This window comes from Periplaneta americana, chromosome 4, assembly GCF_040183065.1.
Source record: "Periplaneta americana isolate PAMFEO1 chromosome 4, P.americana_PAMFEO1_priV1, whole genome shotgun sequence".
Lineage (NCBI taxonomy): Eukaryota > Metazoa > Arthropoda > Insecta > Blattodea > Blattidae > Periplaneta > Periplaneta americana.
In genome coordinates this window covers 95,584,730-95,597,826 of record NC_091120.1, presented here as the reverse complement: position 1 = coordinate 95,597,826, position 13,097 = coordinate 95,584,730, and the positions used below count along the sequence as shown (strand labels likewise).

At 35.9% G+C, this 13,097-nt stretch overlaps 1 protein-coding gene across 11 annotated transcripts in view; it reads left to right on the top strand.

Moving 5' to 3' along the window:
- Window positions 1–13,097, top strand: part of polybromo (protein) — a 159,867-nt gene that overhangs the window by 118,648 nt on the left and 28,122 nt on the right. For 9 of the 11 annotated variants that reach the window (XM_069823762.1, XM_069823761.1, XM_069823758.1 and 6 more), the window contains exons 27-31: window positions 297–362; window positions 588–866; window positions 5,241–5,363; window positions 9,781–10,108; window positions 11,641–11,791. In XM_069823762.1, coding sequence (XP_069679863.1) covers window positions 297–362; window positions 588–866; window positions 5,241–5,363; window positions 9,781–10,108; window positions 11,641–11,791 — 947 coding nt within the window. The remainder of the gene's footprint in view (window positions 1–296; window positions 363–587; window positions 867–5,240; window positions 5,364–9,780; window positions 10,109–11,640; window positions 11,792–13,097) is intronic. The other 2 variants (XM_069823767.1, XR_011331681.1) reach the window with 2 other exon arrangements.

Below are 13,097 nucleotides of genomic sequence, written 5' to 3'. Positions count from 1 at the left end.
TCAGAGAATCAAGCCACTGGCCCTTGCATAAGATTGCCTATCAATCACAACACTGAAACAAGTAGTGCAGTACCAGTGCGAGATAGGATACACATTACTCAGTGAAAAATGTTTGTTTTAGTATTCTCTATCTACCATATTCTTCTGTAACACCACCCTGTATATATTATATTGTGTTATATATATTTATCTAGGGGTACAGTCAATTCTGAATATGATTATTTTTTCCCCCTCTTATTTCGTTCATAATAACTCAGGAGAATGTTTGAGGTTTATTTTGATTTGCTTAATTACAGATTGGAAGTGATTCAGCTCAGCAACAGCCTGTTGACAGTACAAAGTCATCCGTTCACTATGATATGGTAAGTTAATACATGTGGTACATATCAGGATGTAGGTTAATAATTTGTATAACTAGAAGCAATTACTTCTATCCCCTAACCATGCATAAAAAATAAATAAATAAACGAAAAAATAAATAAATAAATAAAATGGCCTTACCATAACAGCACACTGGAATAATGAATAGACTGTTGGGGCTTCTACGTTTTGGTGGTAAGGCCTCTACAGCCCATGTTATATTCCAGGCCCCATCACCACTGTTGCCCAGGATGAAGCCTGACTTGCTGCAAATGGACGACTCGCTGGATGGAGGTCCACCCTCCGTTGGTTCAGGGGATACTGCTGCACCTGTTGCTGTTACTCCTTCTGCCTGTGTTATATTCCAGGCCCCATCTCCATTGTTGCCCAAGATGGAGCCAGATATGCTGCAGTTGGAGGACTCTCTGGATGGAGGACCACCCTCTGTTGGTTCAGGGGACATTGCTCAACCCACTGCTGTTACTACACCTTCCTCTTCTAAAAAGGTTTGTATTGGGAGATGTTAAAATTTCCTCATCCAAATATAATATACTTATGTCAAAGCATGATGGAGCATGCTTACTTTGTATTAAGTAGGTTCGAGATTAGTTTTCCTCAGACCAGTGTCAGGATTGCACTTTAAAATATAGTGCGTTCATAGCTCGGCTGGACCGTTCTATGGCGGCCTTGGACTGGGTGAAGATTGGTGCGCCTGCCTACATGTAAACGACCAGCAAGTCGTACAGAACACTAACTACTCTACTAACATTAGGCTTACCTGCATCACAATAGATGTTGAAAGTGATGACCTTCAACTCGAACACATTCCCTCCATCTCCAAAAACAATTCTGGTTCACTCACAAAAGTTCATGTTGACTGATTGCCTGTATTTCTCTCGTAATGTCCTTCAATTCTTGTAATGTGTGTGGATTTGATGCATACACTTTATTCTTTAATGTTCCCCGTAAATAAAAATTGCATGGAGATAGATCAGAGGAATGAGGTGGCCACAATTCTCGACTAATTATTCTGTCACCAAACACACTTCGCAATTCTTGCATAGAATTTGCAGCGGTGTGTGCTGTAGCTGAATCCTGCTGAAACCAGCCATTCAATCGTTCATTTCTTGTTAGTTGCGGAAAAAAATTATCTAAATTTGAAGTTATATAAATGTGTGAATCAACTGTTGTGTCGAAAAATATGGGACCTATAATTCTACTTGCACTCACTGCACACCAAACCCCAACCTTTGCAGCGTAGTGAGGAACTTCATGAATAATATGGGGATTTTCGGTAGCCCAGTATCTATTGTTCTGAGTAGAAACGTGACCGTGAAGATGAAACCAAGCTTCATCGGTGAAGAACATTAAAAGTGGGTCCATGTCGCCATTATGAACGGACTGCACAAACCAATTGCAATAATTAACCCTACTTACAGGATCTTGTGGTTGTAAAGCATGAACTACAGTTACTCTGTACGGCTTAAGTTTCAGAAGTTTCGTTGCCGCAAAAGCTGATGTCTTGGAAATGTTAACCTCTTGTGCTAAACGTCACAGTGATTTCTGGGGTGAGTGCTCTAACCAGGCCCCTACTTCATCAAGCTTCTCTTCTGTCAGTACATGGCATTGTTGAACACGTTTCTTGTTCAAAAAAGATCCTGTACGTCTGACTTTACTGACAAGGTCATGAATAGTTGACCTGCTAGGAATTCGAACACCTGCAAACCGATGTTCAAATTCTCTTCGACACTTTCTTGCAGAAGAGTATTTCACATACGCATCATAGAGAAAAATACGTTGTTCTTAAAGTGTACTCAGCCATTATTAATAGACACTTTATCACCACAAGACAACACAATTTTACTCACAACACGCGCACAGACGTCTTTCCCTCACGACAGATCCAACTCGACTACTGGTGCATCAGCGGTAGCTACAGCGTTAATCTGGCAGCAGGCGCACCAATCTTCACCCAGTCCAAGGCCGCCACGGAATGGTCTGGCCGAACTACGAATGCACTGTAGGTCACCACTGACAGTAACTAGCCTAAGCAAATTGAAACGTAATTAAATAAATCGTTCAAGTGAGAAATTATAAACATTTCTGAAGCAAAGTGAAGTTAATCAGAAATAAGTCATGGCTGTAGCATTTCAACGTGTATTGTCATGGTTAGATATTTCTTTTGGAAAAATAATCCTCTTTGAGTTTGGTTTTCAGTTTTTTTTTTTTTTTTTTAATTTTCTACTAAGCTTACTACCAGCTTTTATTTCATCTTCTCCTTTCCCTCAAAAAGAAAAAAGGAATTATATTGCACACACATATACGAGCATGAATATACATAGACAGACAATTATTTCAATATTTCTCTACAGATACACAATATTGTGACTTGTTTTTTCTTTGCCACTTTTTGCACGTCTTAAATAACATTTTTGATTAAAGCATTACTTGTCATTAATACATTCATAATAAGTTGCTTATTCGTTGAGAAGAGATCATGTAACGAAAGTGTGAAATAGTAAGTGTAATGGTATAACTCAGTATTTGTTCACTCTTCTGTTATGGGAAAGAACATTGTTTCCAGAGTCACTGCTGTTTGTTGTACAATTAAGGTACATGTTGTTTCCTTATAGAAAAATGCCCGAAATTTTTTCTAGTTTAATATAGCCTACTCTTTTAAGCATCTTATTTAGGACTATTGATTGTAGTTCAACATACATTTTGGTGTGTGTGTGTGTGTGTGTGCGTGTGCGTGCTGAAATAGAAGTAGGTAATTTGGTCCAACTTTTCCTCCTGGAACAGGGTATTTTTCTTAGTTCTGTACCATCATAACTGTTCCTTGCACTTTGACAATAATATACAGGAATAATTAAAGTTTTTCTTGTAAATTTGGAGAAAGGGTAGTGTTAAAATTTTAGAAGTATTCTTTTATACATTTAAAAAAAAATGAACGCATATATTATACAAATTGCAGCAGAGGAATCGGACGATTTTCAGGTGGAAATAACTCAGTAATTATGTCTATTAGAACAAATCTATTACTGCCAAAAAAGCTGGCAAAGTATGCCATTTTGTTGACATACATTTAGATTGTCTTGAAAATGTCCTTCAAATGGTGTCTGTCTCCCTCTAAGCACTCTTCAAGTCTCTCCCTGAAGTTGCATGTCGCTCTTTTCAACATTTTGCCATCAATGTTGACGATTTCCTGGGCAATGGCATTCTTCAGGTCATCAGTTGTTTGGGGCCTGTTTACGTACACTTTGAAGTTCAGGTAATCCCAAAGAAAGTAGTCGCAGACGGTAAGATCAGGCGAGCAGGGAGGCCAGGGAATGTCACCACGGCGAGAAATGATATGCCCTGGAAACATGCGGTGTAGAACTGTCATTGAATTTTCTGCCGTATGAGTTGTGGCACCATCTTGCTGAAACCATACAATTTATCTATCAATCCCACGCAGACGCCTACGCAGCTCTGGTTGAAGAAATGTCCTCAGCATTTCAACGTAACATTCACTTTTCGCTGTCACAGTGGTCCCGTTCTCCTAAAAAAATACGGGCCTATGACGCAGTACCTAGACACAACACACCAAACTGCAACATTTGCACAGTGAAGCTGACGCTTGTGTAGTTTGTTAGGATTTTTGGGGGCCCAGTATCTAAAGTTCTGCTTATTAACATAGCCATTTAAGTGGAAATATGCCTCGTCACTCATGAATATAACAACTTCGTCAGCCAAAATTTTCACCATTCTCTCTCTTGTTGGACATAGTCTCCCTCATCAATTGCTGAACAGTCATAAGTTTATATGGATGAACTTAAGATCTGAATGCAATATTCGGCGCACAGAACGGTCTGAAAGTCGCAGTGCTATAGCCTGCCGTCTAGCTGATAGATGTGGACTCCTCGTAACAGCCACTCTTACTCGCTCAATGTTATCTGGCATTCGTACACTTCGAACGTGTCCTGGTGGTTTCTTCTTGCAAGTTGATGCTGATAATCGAAAGTTTTGTACCCATCTCAATATGGTATTGCAAGCAGGAATGGCTCCATGGCAGCCAACATTAAATTGGAGACGAAAGGCACGCTGAGTTTTCACAACTGAATCACCAGTCTTGAAAAATGTCTCGATAACGAAAGCACGATGCTCTGAGCTCCATTCTTCCATGATTACACAAAATGGCATAAAAAATGCTAACAAACGGCAGTTGATCGATATTCATAACCCTTCATGTTGCTCAGTAAACAGCATTCTAAAACCATCCGATTCCTTTGCTGTTACAGTACATGCAATGAGGAGCATTGTGTCAAAACGTGTTTTCTCCATTCTTAAAAAAATCTGAACATGTAAGATTTTTTTTTTACATTCTTTGAATGCAGAATTGAGCAGAATTCAATTAATTTCCCATCTTAATATGAAGTTAAAAAAGAAGTGTTGATTCAAAACGTGATTATTCTGCAGAGCAGACCTGATCTTTTTCGCTTTATGAAAAAAAAAAAATGCTAAGATAGAAACGAATATAAATGGGAACTTAAAATTGAACATAAAATACACTTGAATTTCATTATATCAGTATGTCATGTTTACTTGTCAGAAACAACTTATTTGGGATAAATGATATCATACAAGTAAATTTAGTTCACAGTAAAATGTAAATATAGATTACAGGAAAGTATCACACTGTAATGAATATTTAACAATAACAAATTAGTTCAACTTTTAATGTAAGTGAAATGCTTGGAACTTATTAGTGTGCTGGAAGATTTATGTATAGTTTTCTGCAAGTATATTATGATAAAAGTTTTATAATTTGTTGCACTTTCTTCTAGGCTTAAATAATCATAATAAAAATGGACTTAATACTTTATTCATCATTTTTGCAGAAATCATCTGGCAAGAAACTCGTAACAGGCTATATTCTCTACTCAAGTGATGTACGCCGATCAGTTGCAGCCAATCATCCAGAATCAAGCTTTGGAGAGATTAGCCGTATTGTTGGAAATGAGGTATTAATTTACAGTATAACTTTCATTTATAGTAACTTTGTACATAAAAATGGTTGTGAAACGTGGAGGTAGAGATCTCTAGAAGTCTCCAAGTTTTTATAAATCGCTGTCTTAGAAGGATTCTAAATATTTGGTGGCCAAACACAATTTCAAACAAAGAGTTATGGGAAAGAACACAAGAAGAGCAAATCAGTATACAGATGAAACGAAGGAAATGGGGGTGGATTTGCCATACTCTTCAGAAAGAAAATTCTATTGAGAAAGAAGCTTTAAAATGGAACCCCCAAGGCAGTAGAAAGAGAGGAAGACCAAAGGTTACCTGTAGGAGAACAGTGGAAGAGGAAATACGGAAGGCAGGGACATCATGGTCCGAAATTGCCAATATCGCTCAGAATAGAAGACGGTGTTGGAAGTTTGTTGAGGCCCTTGGCTCCAGTGGGAGATACAGAAAATTATGATGATGATGATGATATAAAAATATCTAGAATGGTTTGTCGTCATTTTGCATTTGGCAGATAGCACAAATTAACATTTATTTTAAGTACATTATGTATGAAGTACCCCACACAGGTTACTATAAGAAATGTGTGCTAATATGTGTTAATATCTGTAGTTCTTGTATTTTATTTCATATTTATTTTCCAACTTGTAATTTTGATAGTTTTGTAGTGTATTTTGAAATGGTAAAAAGTTCAGAAATTATATAATTATGTGACTAACTAAAATCCGTCATTGATTAAAAACTCCTTGGGAGCAAATATAGATATAGAGACTACAACTGTGTTTCTTGCTTGTGCTTTAAATGCTATGGTTCTTACGCATTCAGATCAAATTGATTTCTTTGTTGTATTTTGATCATATGATTTGATTCTTCATTTTTCATTTCTTTGAATAAGAATTTAAAATTCAGTAAAGATATAATTTTATAGCGACAATAAGCTTCTTACCTAAAACTGTGTGATTAACTCTTTTGACTTTGATTTTCTTCTTGCCTTCCCTCTCCATCTTTCAGTGATATACATGATGAGTACAGACAAGTTATACCACCTGAAAATACTGTGTCATTCCATCTTTAACTAATTTTTATTTTGTCTTGAAAACTATATTGTGCCCATTTGATAACCTTACTGTTAAGTACAGTTTGCAGCTGTGTTATAAGTTCCTTTTGTGCACCTCGTGCTGTGTGTGGTAGCTAAGATCAAGCCCTGAGATGACAGTAAGATAATACTGGACAGCCACAAAGCCATTGGCCTCATCTAGTCCCTATGGAAAAAAGTTGTCAATACATGCGAGAATATCTTTTGTGATGATCATTAAATGGAATGAATATTTCTTGGTTTACTTTGCAGCCGTGAATGTTTATTTATAATTCTTATTTACTTACTAACTCTGCCCAACAACTCAACAAGTACAAAGAATAGTTTGCAGAGAAGTTTCTAGTCGTCCTACAATGCATGATCTTGTTGGAAAGCATAGATAGACTGAAAGACAAAAGCATATGAGCAAGGGTCATATTTTTACTCGGGAAACCTTATGTAGTAAAACTTCACTGCAAATCTAGTTTTTCAGGTAAAGCTCCCTGTAAAGCAGATTCGAATAATTTCAATGGATGACCCAAGTTTCACAGCCATATAACAGTGTAGGTATTGCTGAAGTGTTGTATACTTTCAAACTTGTATTTTTTTTATCGTGAGAGGTTTCTAGGAATTATTCCAGTAATTTTGGTGTTAATGTTTATTTAATTTTCATAAGAAATTGAGCACCCCAAGGAATTGAAATTATTTATTTGTTCTATTACGTTGTTGTTTATTACTATTTTGCTTCTAACTAGATCTCCTTCTTTGAAAGCCATGGTTTTTGTTTTGCTGTTACAGATATTCAAATCATAATTAATAGCAATTCGTGAACAGATTTTTTATAAATTCTATTCTGAGTCTGGTACTATAACTTGAGCATCTGCAAAGAGAATTGTCTGAATTTCTTTGTTTCTTGTGGTCTTTATTCCTTTTATATCGTTTTCCTGCTTTCATTTTGATATGATTTCATTAACATATGTTAAATGAGGTAAGAGACAAATGACATCCCTGTCTAACTCCTCTGTTGATTGATAACGCTGGTGAAAAATGTGTATCTAATTTGACTTTTATTTTATTGTTCTATATTCTTATTGCTGTAAATATTGGTTCGGGTATGTTCCCCCCCCCCCCTTAAGATGTCAAATAACAGCTGTCTTCTAACTTCATCGAATGCCTTTTCATAGCCCAGTAAAAGCAAATGTGTTTCTAAATTGAACTCTCTTCTTTTCTCTAACAATAATTTTAGAGTGAAAGCTGCATCTATACAAGAATGTGCTTTCCTGAAACCACATTGTTCTTCTTCCAAGAAATGTTCTACAAATGATTTCGCATTTAATATTCCGACATAAATCTTATAACAAGATGTAATAGACTTATTCCCCTGTAATTCTTAGGGTCTTTCTTGTCTCCTTTTTTGAATATTAGTATGACATTGCATTTTGCCATTCTTCTGGTATAGTTTCTTGTATATAAATTTGGTTGGGAAATTTAAGCAATCTTGTTTTGAATGTTTTTGATGAATAGTTATATAACTCAGAAGGTATATTATCTTCACCTGGTGCCTTTCCAATTCTCAATTCTCTTAAAGCATCTTCTAATTAATTCTTTGTTATCTTATAATTTTCATACCTTTCTGATGTAAAATTCTGTTCAAAATTTTGGTTGCTCCACAGGTTATTGAAATAATAATTGAAAAGTTTCTCAACATCTAATTTGCATTTTAAACTTCCATTTTCTCTGACATTTTGATTTAGATGTTTTTTAAAATTCTGTGTTTGATCTTGATATATATTCAATGTGTGAAACAAATTACTACGTGATTTTCACCTCATTAAAGCAGCTAGTCTTTTGTAATTTACATTATCTTCTATTGATTTTGTATGTAGCCATTTTTGATAAGCTTCTTTCTTCTCTATGATCATTTTCATTATTTTTCGTCCCAAATTCTTAGGTATTTCCGTCTATAATTAGGCCGCAGTCTTCCCAAGGTCTCTTCTGCTGCATTCTTTAAAATATGTTTTAAATTTCTCCATTCTTCAGTTTTAGTACTTTCCTCAGGTTTTGTAAATATTCATTCAATTCCTTTTGCATATAACCATCTTGTACTGTCATTGTTAAGTTCTCCTGTTTTGTTCTGTTGGTTTCTATTATATGAGTTTATCCATCTAGATGGGAATGATAATCTTGTACTTAGCAGATAATGGTCAGTGTCGAACTCAGCTCCTCTGTATATACACGAACATCCTTGATTATATTAATAATTTTTTTCATTTGTGATAATGTAGTCTATTATGGATTTGGTATCTCTTCCATGCCATGTGAATTTGTGGATGTCTTTATGCTTAAAAAAAGCTGTCCATTAATCTGAATTCATTGAATACACAAAAATCAATTAGCAGTTTATAATTTTTATTTACTGTGAGTTCTCCATTTGTTCCTACTGTCGTACCTGCTCTCTAATTCCCGATTCTTGCATTAAGATCTCCCATTAATAAAATGTCATTTTTGTTGATCTTATCTATTATTTCTTGTACTTCTTGATAGGATATCTCTAATTCTTCCCTTCCTCTGGAACATAAAGAGCTAGGACAGTTGTGTATCCTCTTTTATTCTTTAATCTTACTTCTAATATTCTATAATTCCAAAATGTGTAATAGTCAACTGTCTTGCTTATTGATTTTTGTATCCATACCATAACTCCGGACTGAGCTCTTACATTTTGTTTACCCCATTGTATATTAAGCAATAATTTTTTTTCATCTTTACTGCCCTGTAACTTTTTCTTTATTCCTGTTATTGTGGCAATTTTGATGTTTTTCTGTTGTAATACCCTATCCAATTCTTCTTTGTATGCTATGCCACTTACTCCCAAACCTCATCCTTGCATTTGTCGTCAAGTTTCGAAGAAACTCCCAGCTGTTTTGTTTGAGACTTGAAAGAAGTTCATTGTCCCTGTGAGGGATTTCTGGTCCACTCAATAGGTAAGTCCAGTGATGGGACTGCCATCTCAGTGCCTCTGGACATGCATGCTTTTCTTTCAGGGTATGCTCCCTTAGCTGATGGGGTTCAGGCACTGGACACTCGCCTTCATCCTCTCCAGTTTGCTACAGTTGACACTGCATTGCCCAGGGATTATGACGTGGATGTGGGAGCAGGGTTTGTCGACAGAGTTGTAGATGATGCAGTTGGCTTAGCTCAGTATTTGCAGGCTATACATATCAGCATCTGTATAAACCCTGAAACCATATCGACCTTTGATCCCTTTGAATGTAGAACTAAAAAATGGACGTTATTTCTTTTTTTGTAAAACATCGTTTATTAGTACATGTTCTCTTTAACAGTGGCGCAACTTGCCAGCACAAGAAAAACAATGTTGGGAGGAGAGAGCAGCTAAAGTGAATGAGGAGAGTGCAGCTAAATTTGCAGAAGAAGCAGCAGCAGCATCAGCAAGTCCCAATCCTAACCCCAATCCTTCAGCTCCGACTGTAATAAAAACCATAACAAACACTACAAATCCTCCTCAGGAACAGTCTAGTGATCATATAGTGTTTGAGTGCTGTTGGGACAACTGTGACTGGCAGTTTGAGGATCTTACTGACTGCATCGATCATTGTATTCAAGAACCTAATGGCCATGTTCATCAACACTTTGCAAACATTCCACCCCAAGGTGAGTATGAGATGATTATGTGCGACAATTTTTATTAAGTTCGTAGGTCCAGTCAGCTGACATTCTCTCACCACAGGGGATCCATGTTCAGTCCCAGGCAGGTCTGAATGCTTTGCCTTTCATATTCCACCATTACATCAACCTTACCTTTACCTTACCTTATGGTATACAATCTCTCTAGCTAAAAAGAGGTACTTATAGAGAATTATCATTGTCATTATCGACAGTTTTTAAAGTAACATAACTGGCAGTCTTAAAGAAATACGTAATTCAGGAAAAAAAAGTGTGGTATATAGAAAATGTGTGCTACACTTATTTCAGGAAAAATAAAATTGTGTTATACAGGAATGTTTCATCAGTTTTCGTACAGACATGTAATTATGAAAGGTGCTTTTGTAAGTAAAGACTGGAGTACTCAAAAACAAAAACAAAAGTTTATGAGCCTGAGAGGAATAAAATAACTATATAACCTTACAAAATTGTCAGCTGTGAGCTTCATTGTTTTTCTTTCCCAAACATTGTTCTGTAAAATAACGATACAAAACACAAATGGGAGGAACAAAAATGTTGACAAAGTATGGGTGGAAAAATACTGTATTACAGGAAAAAATTGTTGTGAATGGCTGAAATGGAGATGGAAGAATAATATTAAGATATTCTGTAAGAGGTGAGTTGTGATATTGATTTTATATATATATATATATAGAGGGAGAGAGAGAAAGAAAGAGGGGGGAGGGAGGGAGAGAGTTTTTTTTCGCGCGCACTTCACTTGCGTGATTCGGGTTCTGCAATTTGCACATAGATGGCAGGACTGTGACTCATTTTCAAGTTGCACATCCCTTTGGCGGACCACGCTATGCATGTTGTGTATTTGTGGAGAGTTATATCGTATACTAGGGTGAGCATATGTGTAACTATAGTGTAGGGAATGGGTGAGAAAGGGAGAAGGGGAAACCCAGTGCCAGCATGTAGCCTACTCCTGTCAAATAGCACCAAGGGAGCAACCAGGCTTAATGTCCCTGTCCGACGAATGAAACACTATCAACAGTGACATATTCCTTCTTTTCATATGCACTGCGGAGAGATTCGGGACAATTTAGTGATAAGAAGCTGTGCACTGTCACCTCTCCTAGTCATAAGCTAGAAATTTTACACGAAAATTTCTAATCCCGCCAGGAATCGAATCTGGGCTGGCTAGTCTGGAGGCAGACATGCTACCATAGAGCTAACTTGGCAGAGAGTTTGATATAGTTTACTCATAATAATGTCTAGTGACAAGCACATGTACAGCTGGCAATGAAAATTCTGGATTGTTTTGGAACAGGAAATCATGGTACAGATACCCAGCTTCTTAATTAGAGTTGTCATTTCAAAAACAAAAGTTTTTAAATACATAGTTTCTTTGTTTATAACAAAAGGATTCTTACTTTACAAATGGCTGTCATATTTACACATATTGCATGTTTCATCTGTAGAACTTTGGAAAGATAGCATAAGCCCTTGTTTTCATTGATGATTTTTTTTTTTTTTAGAATGTGAATTTCAATGCCAGTGGCGTGGCTGTGGGCGTATCAAAAAGGGAGCACTACCATTTCCAAATGTTCAACGTCTTGCACGTCATGTGAAAGAAGTTCATATCCAAAAAGGCAATGGACGCTCTATAGCTCTCCATGATCGCAGCAAGTATGTTTCACATTATTACATAGTATTCTTTTTTACTGTGTACATTCCATAAAATCACTTGAAATTTGAGTATTGTTAATGTCGTAAGTTTGTGTAATTCTTAATAATATGTTCACATTGCGACCTCACATTTTACATTGACAGTTGAAACCTTTTTTCCTTCTGAACTGTTCACTTCAAAATAATATCGGACTTGTGTGCATGATGATGGTGATCTGAAAAATTTAAATGTCTTACTATTTCCTTACAGGAAAGTTTTTGCTGGTAACATAAATTATTCATGTTTACAGCATACCAAATAAAGGAGCTTTTGGCATTGCATTTGTCTTGTCTTCATGTCTGTTCGTAGTGTGAACAAATAAAGTGTTATAATATTGTAAAATAATGAAGTGATAATGGCATTCCATTGAAAACAGTTTCATAAGTTGTTCATTTCGTACAGCACAAATATCTCTTGCACACAATAAGTAAAGAAAAAAAAACATTGTATATACACAGAGTATAATTTACATTGATGTTTCAATTGTATTTTTGTAGAACTTATTGTTTTGACAGCATTTCCAATTTTTTTGCTTCTTTGAGTCAACAAATCTTAAACTGCTGTGAAAGCAGCATTTTTCTGCAGTTTAAACGTATGCCTTTTATGTTTTCTTTGGAGGTGGTGTCCTGAAGATATTAGAAAGAAAAGATCTCAATTACAGTATTACAGATCCTTTAGAATTTTGTAATGAAATCTCCATAAACAGCCTTTGAATATACAGTAGAATTCCTTATACCTGGCAACTGTGGGACAAAGCCAGTGCCGGATAATTGGAAAATATATTTATAGGTTATGTAAAGACATGCTGTATTGCATAAACATTTTTTTCTTTGCTGAAATGTAGTAATTTTCATAGAGATATTTAAAAATAAAGTTTTGAAATATGTACAATGTTTATTTTTAGTACATTCATCTGTTCATTATTATTGTAATACACTAATACATAATAGCGTAAAAAATACTAAAGTTTTTGTAACCTTATGACAGTTTTAAATGGCGGCTGTGTGACATGAAGAGCGTGTAGCCAATGTCACAACTATGAATAATGCTTGATGATTTGAGTGTAAGAACATTTCACTTGCATTTCGCAGAATCCATTGTGCAACAGCAGTGCTTAGTGGTAATAGCCATGATACTATTTGTCACTCAAATGAAACTTTACGTGCTGTAGGAACAGAGAATTTCACACTTTCCTATTTAGACTCATCCAAATCCCTTCGAAACGGGTGAGTTCAAATAGCAAATTTAAAGATATTGTCTCTGCGC